A 17,087-nucleotide genomic window follows, 5' to 3' on the forward strand; every position below is an offset into this window, starting at 1 on the left:
GCTGTTTCACATGCTTGTCTGCATTCTCTTTCTGGTAAGAGCCACAATTCTTTACTCATCTCATTTCTCACTTTCACTGCTAACTCTCTAGGGCATGAATACATCCTACAGTATACACAAGCATGTGGGTGGTTTTCAGGTATTCTTTAACTAGCTACATTGCACAACCAGGCCCTAAACATGACACTATGGCAACCATCAGTAACTGGAGACAGGAAGACACACTGCAAAGAGGTGTGAGCAGATTATATATAAGGTTTAATATGCAGTCTATGGATATGATGGAACAAACATCACTGTGAGAAGTTCAGAGAGTGGGAAGCAGCATACATTACAACACTTTGATAAACCAATTGTGAAAAAATAGGTTTTGGGGCTTTGCTTAAGCACTGTAAGCTTGTGAGTGGTGCCATCCATGATACTAAAACAATCAGGCGGGCATGACAAATCAGTCAGTTTTCTTACATTAGTCCTAATGTTCTTAATGTGTGGAGTTGTAGGTTTACTATTTACATGTAGATCCATCCTGGTTTCAGTGAACTGCATCAGAGATGTGTACAGACACATGTTTAACTGGATGCAACACTAGATGATCTGTTGTCCTTTGTCTCACTCTTTTTAAACCCAGATAGTTAGACATCCAGAGGGCATAGTGGCTCATAGTGTTCGGTACATTTGCCACACATCTCCGGAGTTGGAGTTCAATGCCTGCCTCCATCCTGTGTGTTGAATTTGCATGTTCTTCTCCAGTTTCATACTCTGGTTTAGTCCCCAGTACAAAGGCATGCATTGTAGGTTGACTGGCATCTCTAAATTGTGTGTAGTGTGTGTATGATTCTGCCCTGTAAAAGATTGGCACCCTGTCCAAAGTGTCCAGAGTCTCCTGGGAAAATGGATGGTTGATTAACCTTCCTCTGTGTGAGCAATTGAAACACACAAAAAGGTTCAGGAAATGAAACATGTCATTGGGATTTTCATGCATCGATATTGAATCCAATTGCAATCATATTCCTGTGCTATCCGATAACACTCCCTTTACAGGCTCTGAAAGTTAGCACCTGTTACCCATACATAGAGAAAACATTCATTTCCTCATCTTTTCCTCCACTTACCCGTCCAGTTTTTGTAACACTTGGCAACTCTTGAGACTGATTGTGGCCCAATTCTTATAGCCAGACAAACAAAGGTCTAAATTCTGTGCTTGGATTGGATTCTGCTTCTCATATGAGTCACTTTAGAGAAATGATTGTGCTAAATAAATAATTGTACATTCTTCTCTTTCATCTTCTTCTATGGCAGTTATTACTTTTATCGCTCCCACTGGATGAGTCACTATTCTCCCAAATAACCCCAACTGTTAAGGTAGAGTACAGAAAAGGGCTGACAAAAGCCTTCTTAGCCCATGGATTGTTGCTATTTTAATCATTTTCTAAATGTCAAAAACATCTCTAAGCACCTCTAAGAAGACTCTACCTCTATTATCTGGTGATTACCAGTTCACACCAAATCTCAGTATATCTTGAGCAAGATCCTTAACCTTTAACTATTCGGTTGTATCCTTTCTCAAGTGTAAGCTGCTTTAAATAATAGGCTCCATGTAAATGTACATGAAATTGAAATAGTAGAGTTGCATCTGATGCTTATTGTCCTTCAGGCCAAAAAAACAATGTGTCTTATTTTCTAAATTCATTATGATTTTTTGTAATTTTTTCTTCTCCTGAAATAATGATAGATTACCAATTTGTAAAAAAACAATGCTTTGATGTCCCAACTGAATACCAAAACATTTCCCTCTGTGGATGAAGAAAGAGAGCAAAAATGAAAGGAAAAATCAAAGGAAAGAAAAAAGATCTAAAATTGTGGTTATTTTACACCAGCTATAATGCGTAAGTTAAGGGCACTTAAAAGCCTTTATGAGAAGACAAGCTTTCTTAAATAAACAATCTGTGGTTGCTCACTGGTTTGTTTTTATGTATGGAAATTGATTTTACATTTTCACGCTGCTAAACCTGCTGCTAAACAAAGCTAACTGTGATTGTTTGCTTTATATGTCAGACAGATGCTCTCCGTCCTTAGAAGCCTGTAGAAGTTGCTATGGAGTCCATCAAGTATCATTTATATGTTCTGTATGCTGCGGGAAAATTTATCTTAAAAATATTATATATATATAAATTCCCTATTATAAAATTGCAATGAATACAGTTTTATAATACAGATTTATTAATGTCAAGCTTGAAATAATAATTTGTAATGACAGATTTAATTCTTTCTTTTGTAAAATAAATGTTTGAGGAAAGAAAATAAATTACCTACCAATAGAATAAGCATATGTCATGCTTTAAATAAATGAACACATATAAAAATATAAAAACAAATATTTCATATTTCAGTTTGTACATATTCTAGAAATCTCTGCTAACAAAGTTGTCAGTTTTTGAAGTGTAGGCCTATATAGTTTCCTAAAAAATTGAATTCAGTAAACCTAATCAGAAGCATTAACAATGATGGCAGATTTAGGGAAAGATGAGGTCTTCAGTCTATTACTTTAGTAATATAGAGCTGCACCACAGAATAAAATTTGTTGTATAAAATTAGAAATGACCCTCACAACACAAGGCTGAGAAAGATTAAGGCAGATATATAGGTACAGAGAAAAAAAATCAAGAGATATAAAGTGTGTTATATTGTGTGAGTGAGAGACAGGAGAGAGAGAGAGAGAGAGAGAGAGAGAGAGAGAGAGAGAGAGAGAGAGAGAGAGAGAGAGAGAGAGAGAGAGAAGAAATAAATGAGAGAGACCGCTCCCCTTCTCACTAGAGACAGACCTCATTATTAACTAGGACACTATATAGGGCAGAGCAGGAAAAAAATCATGCATGAACATGAATCCAATGCAGCAATCGTCCGAACATCATCATCATCTCTCTCTCTCTCTCTCTCTCTCTCTCTCTCTCTCTCTCTCTCTCTCTCTCTCTCTCTCTCTCTCTCTCAATCTCTCTCTGTCTCTCTCTCTCTCACACACACACACACACACACACACACACCACACACACACACACACACACACACACACACAAACACACACACACAGTGTTATGCAGAGGTCATATGATTTCGACCTGTAATGTGTTATATTTATTTCAGAAAAACATCACTGAACAAGACACTGATAGACATGTAAAACATATTCCAAACAAATTCCATTTCTCTTTGGATGACCATGGTGGCCACCTTAAAGGTTGTTTAATAATTACTACAAGGTACAAGTTCATGGTTGCAGTAGTAGCATAATACTACTAGTAGTAGTATAAGCCATAGTAGTAATAGTAGTTGTTTTATAATTAATCCTATTAAGTTTTATAATTAATCCTAGTAGTGGTAGTAATAGGTAGTTATAATAGTAGTTGTACTTACAGCAGTAGTGATAATGGTAGTACTAATAGTAATAGTAAGAAGTTGTTTCACATTGTTTCTGGTGCATATAATAAAAATGTAGGTGTTCCTTATGACGATCCTGCACCTCACACTTTTTCTTTATCTTATTTTATTTTTCTTTCCTACATCATCAGTGCTTTCCTCCAGGAGATATCATAAATCACAGAGTCATGAAACAAGGACACACGTTAACAGAGTGATACATTTACTCTCTGTTGTGTAGAGGGAGCTTCTCCTATGAGACCTGCAGTGCAGTCAACAAAAAATAACTGAAATCAGGGGACTTGACGAGTGAATGCTTATCATGGCCACTTGTAGGGTCATTTATACAGTTAAGAGACCATTTCTAAATCTTAATTATTGAAAAGAACCTTGCACTTTTTTACTAAACTCAAAAGGTAAATCTAGAAATGTGCAAAGTCCAATAAGGTATTAATGTTACAGACAGCTATGTGGAGATGAGGGAAGTCCAGTGAAACAAGTGAAGATTATTCCCATCATATTTTTTTCCCACTGTTCAGGTGTGCTATATGAGTAATATATGAAACCCGAGTAACAATTATATTACCAGTTTTAACATTTCATTTACATTTCTGGCATTTAACAGACAAACTTATCCAGAATGACTTCTGTTTTTTTAATTCAAGTTATACAACAGAGCAATTAAGGGTTAAGGGCCTTGCTCAAGGGCCCAGCAGTGGCAGCTTGGTGGACCTGGGATTCAAACCTACAGTTGAAACTAGATATTTACATACACTTCAGAAAAAAACACAAAAATTTTTTATTTCTTTACTGTCATACATTAAATCAGAGTAAACTTTTTCTGTTTTAAATCAATAAATATTAACATATTTTTTGCATTTGTTAAATGTCAGAATCGAGTGAGGGAGAATTTGTATGTATTTTTATTAACAATTTCATCAAAGTCAGAAGTATACATACACTAACTTTATCTTGCCTTTAAACAAACAAAAAACCTCCAGATGATTCCATTCTGAGCTTAAGAAGCTTCTGATAGGTTAATTGATTCCATTTGAGTTAATTGGTAGCACACTTGTGGATGCATATGAAGGCACACCTCAAACACAGAGCCTCTTTCTTCGACATCATGGGAAAATCAAGAGAAATCCACCAAGACATCAGAAAAAGAATTGTTGACCTCCACAAGTGCGACTCATCCTTAGGTGCAATTTCCAGATGCCTGAAGGTCCACATTCCTCTGTTCAGACAATAATATTCAAGTATAAAAAAATGTACAACCATCATACCGCTCAGGAAGGAGACAGATTCTGAGTCCCAGAGAGGAACGTTATTTTGGTGCGAAATGTGTGAATCAACCCCAGGACAACAGCAAATGATCTTGTGAGGATGCTGGCTGAAACTGGTAAGACAGTGTCATTATCCACAGTAAAACGAATACTGTACCGCCATGAGAAGAAAGGTTACTCTGGGAGGAGAAAGCCATTACTTCAAAACCACCATAAAAAAGCCAGACTACAGTTTGCAGCTGCACATGGGGGAAAAATCTTAATTTCTGGTGACATGTCCTGTGGTCTGACGAAACAAAAATTGAACTGTTCGGTCATAATGATAAACAATATTATTTGGAGGAAAAAGACTACTCAGAACACTATCCCAACTGTGAAGTATGGGGATGGTAGCATAATGTTCTGGGGCTGCTTTGCTGCAGAAGGGACTGGTGCACTTTACAAAATAGATGGCATCATGAGAAAAGTAAATTATGTGGATATATTAAAGCAACATCTGAAGACATCAGCTAAGAAGTTAAAGCTTGGGCGCAAATGGGTCTTCCAAATGGACAATGACCCCAAGCATACCTCCAAATTAGTTACAAAGTGGCTTAAGGACAACTAAGTCAAGGTATTGGAGTGGCCATCACAACGCCCTGATCTCAATCCCATAGAAAATTTGTGGGCAGCACTGAAAAGGCGAGTGCGAGCAAGAAGGCCTACAAACCTGACCCACTTACACCAGTTCTGTCAAGAGGAGTGGGCCAAAATTCCAGCAAACTATTGAAGAAAGCTTGTGGAAGGATACCCAAAACGTTTGGCCCAAGTGAAACAGTTTCGGGGCAATTCCACCAAATACTAACGAAGTGTATGTATACTTCTGACTTTGATGAAAGGGATAATAAAAATATATACAAATTCTCCCTCGCTTGATTCTGACATTTAACAAATGCAAAAAATATGTTAATATTTATTGATTTAAAACAGAAAAAGTTTACTCTGATTTAATGTATGACAGTAAAGAAATGTTTTTTTTTTGTGTGTGTGTTTTTTTTCTGAAGTGTATGTAAATATCCGGTTTCAACTGTATGACCTTTCAATCAGTTCTCCAATCAGTATGGGTTAAATGCAGAGAACAAATTCTGAGTATGGGTCACCTTACTTAGCCCTACAGTATGTCACGTCACTGTCACTGTCATAATATGCTTAAAAAAGAGGCTTTCCTAACTTGCCCCTAGGTGTAAAAGAGAAATCCAAATGTGGGTGTTTGATAGACTGCTGTTCCATCTATGGTGTGTTCTTGCTCCACAAGTGCTCCAAGTAATGGCACTATATCAATTGCAACCCTGACTAGTAAAAAGTTGTTAGTGAAGGTAAATGAATGAATAAACAAATGAATGATTACATTAATGAATGAATAAATGAATACATGAATTATTTGGATCTGCAAACGATGTTCAAGAGAAGATGATAGTGATACTGATTAGAAAGCCTCAGTAATGCAGAGGAAAGCAGGCCATTCATCTTTACCTGCTCTCAATGCTTAATTTAATTTTTTTTTTCTCTCCTTACAATCCTTTTATCCATCTTCTCCCTCTCGCTATCCATCCTCTTATAACTGCTTACCATCTTTCCATTCATCTTCCTCTCCCTATTCCATATTTATTCTCCTTGACCTGTTCTGGAACTTACAATGCATATACTATTAGGATAGTTAGTTCCAGAGTATGATAAATAAATACTGCCATGTAGTGGTCACAAGAACAAACTGCATGTCAGACTGAAAAAATGTTATAGCCATATCACTCAAAAGCAAAATCACCAAATAACTATAGCATGTGTGTAATATGGGCTGGAAGGTTTGTGCAAGTAAAATGACATTAAAAATGTACCAGAATCTGCAAATGCAATTGAACTTGAGCACTTGTATGTGTAAACTTTACATTTACTGTATGTGGACCTTATTTTGTTTTCTGTTTTGTTTTGTTTAAGATGTAGCTCTTTAGTTGTTGTCCTAGGAACCAGTGCAGAGACGAATGAAGAATCTTTATGCATTTTCATTTATGCATTTTCACTGCTTTTTTATTCGGTGCCTTCCCCATTCCATATCTCCTATAATCTGCTTGCTTTTCCTGAATCTTCTGTTCAGCCTTAAAGCATTTCTCCATATTCAGTCCTGTTTAATTTAAATGGATATGGTCATGATTTTTTGTGATCAGGAGTAAGGGACAGTTTTAGCACTGAACATGTTTCTGCAATGGTGACATATCTGAAGACAGGTTATAGTATTCTGGCCGTCCCTGAAGGCCCATGCACAGGAGGTGCAGCATTATGGAGAGGTTTCTGTCTAGTTTTCTGCTGTCTTCTCTATATGGACATCCTGAACAGACACCAGACAGATGTTCCTTGTGTCTTGCCACTTTTACCTCAAAAAATATGTGAGATTAGTAAAAGATGCTCATCTGTGTTTACGCTGGACACCAGGAATCCCCCAAACGTCACTGCACCAATTTAACATGAGCTAATTTTCAGAACCATGGTATCAGACATGAGCCCAATACCATACATTTACATTTACAGCATTTGGATGACGATCTTGTCCAGACTGGACAAGAATATATCATTACTGATTCACTAGAACACAGGATAAGTAAACCATCAGTCTAAAAATATAAAGAGTCGTTTTCTGTTACATTTGATTAGAAACAGAGCAGTTTTGACTGTCGTTCTCGAAAAAAAAAAATTATATATACAGTGGTGTGAAAAAGTGTTGGCCCTTTTCCTAATTTTTTATTTTTTTAGTTTGTCACACTTTAATGTTTCAAATCATCAAACAAATGTAAATATTAGTCAATGATAAGACAAGTAAACACAACATGCCTTATTTAATTTTAAGTTTAAGTTTTTATTAGTAAGGGAAAACAAATTCCTAACCCACATGGCCCTGTGTGAAAAAGTGTTTGCAGTTCTTGGTGCTAAGGGTGGCCCATCCAGCTATTAGGTTTAGGGGGCAAACACTTTTTCACATTTGGATTTTGTTTTCCCTTATAAAATATAAAATTTCAGTTATGTTGGCAAATATTACAAGTATTCACACTTCGCACTGGCAATTTATTGAAAACTGCATTTGAACTCAAACAGGCTGGTCATCTGCCTATCAAAAGAATATGACCATAGCCTTTAAAAGTTAAAATATGTTCAAAAATATTATTGTCCTTCAGACAGTCACACTGTCATGATCTCCGGATGGCAAAAGCAAAAAGGCTTTCTGTTTTTGAACGTAGCAGGATTGTTGAGCTGCACAATCAAGGGCTCTCGCAACATGCCACCACTGCCGAGATTGGACGCAGTCATTTTAAATTTCTTAAAAGATCCTGAGAGTTATGGGACAAAAAATTTGAATGGTACACCCAACAAAATGTCACCTGAACTTAGCCGGAGGATCCGATGGGCTAATCCTCGACTCAAATTAAGGCCATTACTGATGTTGAATGCAGCCCAATAACCATAAGACGGCATCTGCAAGAGAAGGCTTAAAGAACAAAAAAATATCTTCGAAAGCCATGTCTCCTCCCACTAACCTGCCAGTTTGTAAATTGCAAGAGAGCACCAAACATGGGACGAGAAAAAATGTAACCTGGATGGTCCTGGTATCCAACGATACTGGCATGACAAGGAGATCCTACTGGAGATGTCTTCTACCCGGCACAGTGGAGGACGCTCCATCATGATCTGGGGAGCTTCAGGTTGTGCAGGGGCGTCAGATGGCGGCTGGATATGTGGACATGTTGAAACAGACATCCCTTGCATTGACCGAGGGCCCTCGTCTGTGTGGTAATGATTGTTTTAAACTTAACATTATAAACCTTCATGTGCTCCGGTTATCATAACCACGGGCTGGGCCACATCAGAGCGCAAGCGAGTAAATTCATCAGTCAAGATTATTGTGAAAAGGAATTTGAATGTAGGCTATTCACCTTTGCAAAGTGCATTGACTTTCTAGTAGTTTTTTTTTAAATTAAAAAACAACAATATTTTAGATAGACAGTCTGTTATGTGGTTTGGCCTGATTATGCATGGCACTATAAAGCACAAACCTACGTACAATGGATTACAAAGAAAGAAACGGGTCACAGTGATAACTGGGCTATAAAAAAAGAAGGCCCATGTATTTGTTTTAGTTGCGTTGCTGGTGTCATGGTAACTTGCCTGCATTCCCAGTAAAACCTCTGAAGCGTGTCGGCTGGTTTCGGACCTATTTGCATTATTTAGTGCTAGAGTCTTATGTTTGAAAGCTGCACATATTCTGCATAATTCTAGCCTTAAACTTAAACTTAACGTTTGAATGAAAAACAACTGGCTGCTAACATACTGTAGATGCTTTTCACCACACCTGTAATGTATTTGCATTATATGTCATGAATATATATCAGGGAAATGATATAGTGTGCTGTGTTTGTTATACTGTGTTACTAATATAGAAAAACACCAAAGCCAATAACTGTGGGTTTGTACCAAAATTTACTGCAATTGAATTCAAATTCAAATAAAACATGAATGCAAATGTTTCAGCACAAAGTAAATCACAGTCATGTTCTCAGGTACGGATTTAATCAGTGCACTGCTGAAAGCGGATATTAAAAGGGTGAGGAGAGGTGTTATAATCCAAAAGTTTCACAAAAACTGAAGTGCTTTAAAAAAATGTGTGTATTAATTTATAAAGCAAAATAAGAATTTGCATAAAAATAGGGGGCCTGGAAACCACACTACTGACAGTGTATTTACAGATCCTCATGAGTGCATGAGCTGATGTGTGAATTGTGTGCATGCCTCTGTGTGGGTTTAGAAGCACTTCCTGTGGACAATGGAAGGTCCGGCTTCTTCATACTCATCCTTGCTGATCCACATCTGTTGGAATGTGGACAGAGAAGCCAAGATGGAGCCTCCAATCCAGACTGAGTATTTACGCTCAGGAGGAGCAATCATCTACATGAGAGAGAGACAGACGGAAATTTGGGATTATTTTAAAGTGAGAGTAAGAATGAATTAGATCTTACGAAAAAGAAAACAGTAGTGGTCTAATGATAGAAGGAAATAGGGAGACATCAGGATCGTCATCGTGAAGACAACACACTGTATTTGTACACTTTACAACAACAGCGCACAAATAATCTTGCACTAATCCCTAAATTAATACTTACTTAAATATGAACGTAAGGAAGAGTTAAGGCATGTACTAATCACTAATGAAGAGCTAACCTTAACTCTGACGAGTCGTATCACCTTAACTACATATCCGTACGGTACATGTTTGTTAGTTAACGTATTCATTAACACATGGGGTAAACTAATCAAACAGCAGAAAATTGTTTTATAATACACTAAATGTCATTTAATAATACCATCTTCTAAATGAATAAATGTTACTGTGTCATTTGAAGAGAGATGGATGGAGAATGAAATGAAATGAAATTTTATATAAATGAAGTTATCAGTGTATCAAAGCTATTCAGTGGCACACAATAATGTTGGTATGGCAAATTATATACATTTGAAATGATGTAGATTTAATTTTTTTTTTTTTTTTAATTTAGTTTACTCCTACATGTCGAATAATACATTAACTAGTACAAACTTATTAATATACTTAAGGTGGTCTTTATTCATGCAATTTATATGACTCTATGACAAAGTTTATATTTAAGTAAGTATTATTTCAGGGATTAGTGCAGGATCGTTCGTGTACTGTTATAGTAAAAGGTTACAGAGTTTTGATACAAGGTCTAATATGTTATATGACATTCTACTTATGGCTGTAAGAACAATAATTAAACAGAATGATTAAAGGTGGGCAAATGGAAGTTGTGTAGCACTTCCACTTATTTGCTTGTGTCTGGGGATGTAGCACCAATCTGCAAAGGGTGTATGGAAAACCGTTCATTTTTTTTAAAAAATTTTTTACAAACATATATATTTACATATGAGATGTTTGTTAAAAAAAAAAAAGAAAAAAAAGAAAAAGAATTCCCGATTAGAAAAACAAATAAACAAAAAATGTAACTTCTGTCAAACAGAAAAACAAAGAACTCTGTAACCTGAATCAGTACAAAAACAGATCACAGCTCTCTAGTCACGGTTGTCCAGTCCTACAATAACCAATTCACCGATCTGAGCACTTGATATGGAAAAGAGAACAATACCTTGATCTTCATGGTGCTTGGAGCTAAAGCTGTGATCTCTTTCTGCATCCTGTCTCCGATACCTGGATACATGGTGGTGCCTCCAGACAGGACATTATTGGCATAAAGGTCTTTACGGATGTCAATATCACACTTCATTATGCCATTGTATGTGGTTTCATGGATACCAGCCGACTCCATACCTGAAGAAAAAAGTGGTGCCATACATTTAGTTTGAACTATAAATTCATTCAACATATTTGTACTTATTAATGCTTCCATGCAGCTATGTGCTTTTTACACTTATTTATTATATAGTGAGTGGTTTGTAGACAGTACTTGCTGAACCAAAAGGACAAAGACATAAAAACTGAACTGACCAATGAAAGAAGGCTGGAAGAGAGTTTCTGGACAGCGGAAACGCTCGTTGCCGATGGTGATGACCTGCCCATCAGGGAGCTCGTACGATTTTTCCAGAGAAGAAGAAGAAGCAGCAGTGGCCATCTCATTCTCAAAGTCCAGAGCAACATAGCACAGCTTTTCCTTAATGTCCCTCACGATCTCGCGCTCAGCTGAGGAAGAGGAAATACATTTACATTAAAAAAAAGAAAAGCCAAAGAAGAAAGTCTTTGAATTATGATGCACTGGAGGTTCATAATCTGAAAAGTTCATTCTGTGTACAAGTTTATAATAGGGCTTTTTATACTAGTTCAAAATCCTGCTTTAAATCCTGGCTACAGGAACGTTTCAACATGTCATTTAGTGCTGTGATAAAATATATGGGCTCGTATTCATGAACATCCTTAATGCAAAGAGTTGCTCCTAGTGACGTAATTCTAAGATTTTCACTTAAAATGAAAGAAAAGATCCTAGTAAAGTTAAAAGTTATTCATAAAGCATCTTAACCCCCTAAAAGGGCCCAAAAAGTTAAACATTTTAGATGTAGATTAGGTGTAGAGTTTCTTTAGCAGAGGAGAAAATGGCCAAAAGGTGAAGAGGGAGAAGAAATGTATTGTATACAATCTTTAATACTGATAGTGAGTTAATAAAACGATACAGATTAGATTGTGAAGGATATTTTTTTGTGACCAATTATATTAGAGATAACATCTCTGACACAGCACAGAAATGACATATACAGTGGTGTGAAAAAGTGCTGAACAAAAAAATTTCTAAACAGCTTTTGAAAGGCTTTATAACCTTTTCCAGACTGATAGATCTCAATTATTGTCTTTTGCATTTGTTCCTGAATTTCTTCCTGAATCTCGGCATGATGTGTAGCTTTTGAGGATCTTTTGGTCTACTTCACTTTGTCAGTCAGGGCAAGTGTTTTCTTGATTGTGAACAGGTGTGGCAGTAATCAGGCCTGGGTGTGGTCAAACACTTCTCACACAGGGCCATGTGGGTTTGGTTTGGTCCTTTAATAATAAAAACCTTCATTTAAAAACTGTATGTTGTGTTTACTTGTATTATCTTTGACTAATAATTCATGATCTGAAACATTAAAATGTGACAAACATGCAAAAAAATTAGGAAGGGGGCAAACACTTTTTCACACCATTGTTTGTGCATATTCTGTCGTTATGGCATTTAGAGATATCTCCGAAACAAAGCTGAAATGCCATAGCGACAGAAATGTTAGAAATGTGGCACTATGACATTTCTGCACTGTGACAGAGATTTTTACATTTACATTACATTACATTAATTATATTTATAACATACAGATGTTAGAGCATATTAAATATGATCATATTTAATGATATTAAATATGATCATCATATGATGATTTTGTCTCTTAACATAGAGACAAAGTGAAGGCTTATAATAGAGCAGAATTTAAAAGCACTCCTTTTTTTAATTGACGTGACCTACGGCTAAGGACGGTGAACCATACTCAGAATTCGTTCTCTGCATTTGACCCATCCAAAGTGCACACACACAGCAGTGAACACACACACACCGTGAACACACACCCGGAACAAGGGCACCTCAGTCGTGGCCGGTATGAGACTCGAACCCACAACCTTAGGATTACGAGTCAGACTCTCTAAGCAAAAGTTAGGCCACGACTTGCCCCACCAATTGGACAACCAATCACAGTCTTCAAAAGAATGTGTCATATCTAGTTTAACCCCGCCTCCTCTGTAAGATAAAAGATCTGAGGCCCTGAATCACTCTTATGCTAAGATTCCTGGTTAGAAAATTTTAAGCTAAATTAGGCGCTTTCTGAGATCATTCTTAGAATCTTTATGAACTTTTGCTTTTAAACATTCTAGAATGTTCACCCGGCTGCTGCAATGGTATAGTAGCTATGGTAGTAAACAGTCTATACCCGTTTCTTTCCTGTGACCTTTTAAAGGTTTAATAGTCAAGAATATGTCCTCATTAGTCAAAATGTTTTGTTGAAATTTTGTGTCATTTTTTATTTATTGTTTTGTTCTTGGCCAACAGTGATGGTCTGAGTGGATTTGCAAGTGCAAAAACCCCAAATAATAAAGAACATATAATATAAAAGCCATGATGACATCACAGCCTTCTCAAGGTTAAAGTCACCTTATAAACATGGAAGCATTTAGTGCATGTGAGACCCTGCAGTAGATACGTCCATCTACACTTTACATTCTGCCAGCATTTATATTTTCATTCCAGACCTCTGATATCACACACACACACACACACACACACACACACACACACACACACACACACACACACACACACACACACACACACACACACACACACACACACACATGCACAGCACCTGTTGGTGAATGCGTGGCGAGTTTACAATTCTTCTAGCCGCATGACAAGAACAGTGACCTCTAATTTCAGCACATTGAACATGCTCATAAACACATGCACGTACACACACCATATAATTGTTTCAAGGTGTTTTTCTGACAGCGGTTGGTACTATATGAAATCATGATTACCTGTAGTGACAAAGCTGTACCCTCTCTCAGTGAGAATCTTCATCAGGTAATCTGTCAGATCTCGACCGGCCAAATCAAGCCTCATGATGGCATGAGGAAGAGCGTAACCCTCATACACAGGCACATTATGGGTTACACCATCACCGGCATCCAACACGATCCCTACATGCACCCATACACACAAGCACGGTTTTATAAGAAAAACAGATCAATGTGACATCCAAAGCTTTATATATGCCGCTAACCATTTCTTCAGCTTGATATACGTCTTAGCACATTGTACAGTTTCTATATTATAGGCCAAACTGATCATAAGCCAAAACATTATTCAGCTACCTACTAAGCTACTGTTGATTTAATTTCTCTAGCATAAAAAGCTATAGTGTGTAAGTAAAAACATATAAAGCCACAGAAGTGAAAAGAAGGGCCGATAATAGTCATACAATCATGTGTGCATTTAACTAATGTTGCATCGTAATCTGTCAGTAGGTGACATTAAAAGTATTTTCTAGACTAACATGTATAAAAAGTGTGTGTGTGTGTGTGTGTGTGTGTGTGTGTGTGTGTGTGTGTGTGTGTGTGTGTGTGTGTGTGTGTGAGAGAGAGAGAGAGAGAGAGAGAGAGAGAGAGAGAGAGAGAGAGAGAGAGAGAATGAGTGTGTTTTCTCACCGGTGGTACGGCCAGATGCGTATAATGACAGCACAGCCTGAATGGCTACGTACATGGCAGGGACATTAAAGGTCTCAAACATAATCTACATACAGATGAGAAAACAATGGCCATTAGACACTGATCACATGTAACATATTTATCTGCATTCTGTTTATTTTCTAAGATGTGTAGCAGCACAGACATGTTAAACACTTTATGTTCTCTTTTTCTGTACCACTTATCCTACACAAGGCTGCAGGGAACCTGGAGTCTATCCCAGGTCACTCAGGACGTTTGTAACTTTGAGATGGTAATGCATCACACTACACCACCTCTAATATATATATATATATATAGAGAGAGAGAGAGAGAGAGAGAGAGAGAGAGAGAGAGAGAGAGAGAGAGAGAGAGAGAGAGAGAGAGAGAGAGAACTAAGTTTAATTGTGTTTGCATTACCTGTGTCATCTTCTCTCTGTTGGCTTTGGGGTTGAGAGGAGCTTCAGTGAGCAGGACTGGATGCTCCTCAGGAGCCACTCGCAACTCATTGTAGAAAGTGTGATGCCAAATCTGAGAAAGATACAAAAATATACAACATGTATATAAGATTTAGGACTACATGAACATTTTAATGTACTGTACAGTTCATTATTCATGGAAATAAACAAAGTTTTAGGATTTGATTTTTCAACACAGTTCATTAGCTTTTATAACAACTGTCAGGTTTCAGATTGAGTGAACACTGTCATTAAAGCAAAAAAGGGGACATACCAAAATTATTTCTTTTCTATTACTATAACCTCTCAGCTACGTTATTGCTGATATGATTTATAATGAAAAATTTAGTTAGATTGAAAAAGAATGCCAGAAGCATTTTCACAAGAGCTTCCAGAATTTTGGATCCTACTGAATACCCTAGTATTTGTAGAAAAATAGTGTGGTCATGCCCTGAATGTCAATCTCATTCGGGTGAAATTTAGTATATTTATATTAGCGCCACATACTGTATACAGAACCTCAGGACAATCTAACTGTAACTCTAACTGTAATTCTATCAAAGCCAAATGTGACAAAGAAATGTGACTCAATTCTTATAAGTTCTGCAAACTTGATATTTTATCCCACTTTATCCAAGCAGACGGATGTGAAAAGACTGCCATTGGCATCCACGGTGTTACCTTCTCCATGTCATCCCAGTTAGTGATGATACCATGCTCAACAGGGTATTTAAGCGTTAGAATGCCTCTTTTGCTTTGAGCTTCATCTCCCACATAGCTGTCCTTCTGACCCATACCCACCATCACACCCTGAAACACACATCATCCAACAACAAGCTGTTATCCCTGACTGAGAGAGATAAAAACCATTGCAACTGTAACAAGTACATTCCTAAAAATCATGTTTAATTAGAAAGATCCCAATGCAACATTACTGAAGATCTGAATTGTAAAACTCAATAACCTGATGGCGAGGTCTGCCAACGATAGAGGGGAAGACGGCTCTGGGAGCATCATCACCAGCGAATCCAGCTTTAACCAATCCAGAGCCGTTATCACACACCAGTGCTGTGGTTTCTTCCTCATCACACATCTTCACTCACACAGCTAAGGTCCTACAGGAAAGAAAGGAAAACAGAAGGAATCAGATTTATTGACCAAGTCTTTTTTTACACACATAAGGAATTTGGTACCAGCTGAAGGTGACCCTCAAAATTACAGACATAAACTAATGGCACTGTAAAAAAAAAGACACTACACACACACACACACACACACACACACACACACACACACACACACACACACACACAAATATATATATATATATATATAGATATATATATATATATATATATATATATATATATATATGTATAACTGATTTAACATGTAAATTTACTGAAAAAACAATATATGACAATTTATTTGAAAAATATTTGGTTTCACTAATTTATTAAAAGATAGATAAAGTAAACATTAAAAGCAAAAAAGATGCTAAAAAAATAACATGATAAAAAAATGATAGTACATGAATGAAGGACTCACTTAGTAGAGGAGAAGAAGAGGCTCTTTTGCTCCCTTTAGAGAGTAGAGAATGTGTTCACCTGCTCTCAGTATTTATACACACACCTTCATAAAAACCCACAACCTTTTTTGGAAACAAAGTCTCTCACTCCCCCCCCCCCCCCCCCCATACACCCCTCTGTGTGTGTGGACAGACATGTATTTGCCCTCAATGGAAAGGACAAGTGCAGGTTCGTCTGCACAGAGACAATGTCAGACAGTTAATATTAGATGGTCATTTGTTATACAGGCGACAGCAGCTAGATATTTAAGGGGGAAAAGGTGATCACACTCTCTGTGCTAGGCCCATCGCTCGTGTTTATGTGTTTATAAACGGTCTGAGGTAAAGTTCTACCTATGCAAAATTCTTTAATATTGACAGGATCTGTAAGACACCAACATTTACACGTTACAAAACATTTACAGCCCAGTTTATATAAAGTTTAAAAATAAGACAGCAGATAAATAATAACACATTCTAAATGTGTATTCAGAGAGTTCCTTGGCCCCCAAGAAACACATGTGGAACAGTAACAACGTGTAGGAAATTTGCACACATCAGGCGAGACAACAGGA

General features: G+C 37.0%; 1 protein-coding gene across 1 annotated transcript; it reads right to left on the minus strand.

The window, feature by feature from the left end:
• Positions 1 to 9,184: 9,184 nt before the first annotated feature.
• Positions 9,185 to 16,615, minus strand: LOC113638829 (actin, alpha cardiac muscle 1-like). The gene is made up of 9 exons (XM_027140301.2): positions 16,494 to 16,615; positions 15,910 to 16,060; positions 15,627 to 15,755; positions 14,908 to 15,018; positions 14,470 to 14,554; positions 13,801 to 13,962; positions 11,242 to 11,433; positions 10,883 to 11,064; positions 9,185 to 9,668 (listed from the first exon to the last, which is right to left on the minus strand). The coding sequence occupies exons 2-9, from the start codon at positions 16,036 to 16,038 to the stop codon at positions 9,525 to 9,527; spliced, it is 1,134 nt and encodes a 377-aa protein (XP_026996102.1). The 5' UTR covers positions 16,039 to 16,060; positions 16,494 to 16,615; the 3' UTR covers positions 9,185 to 9,524.
• Positions 16,616 to 17,087: the final 472 nt, after the last annotated feature.

Source organism: Tachysurus fulvidraco, chromosome 13, assembly GCF_022655615.1.
Source record: "Tachysurus fulvidraco isolate hzauxx_2018 chromosome 13, HZAU_PFXX_2.0, whole genome shotgun sequence".
Taxonomy (NCBI): Eukaryota; Metazoa; Chordata; class Actinopteri; order Siluriformes; family Bagridae; genus Tachysurus; species Tachysurus fulvidraco.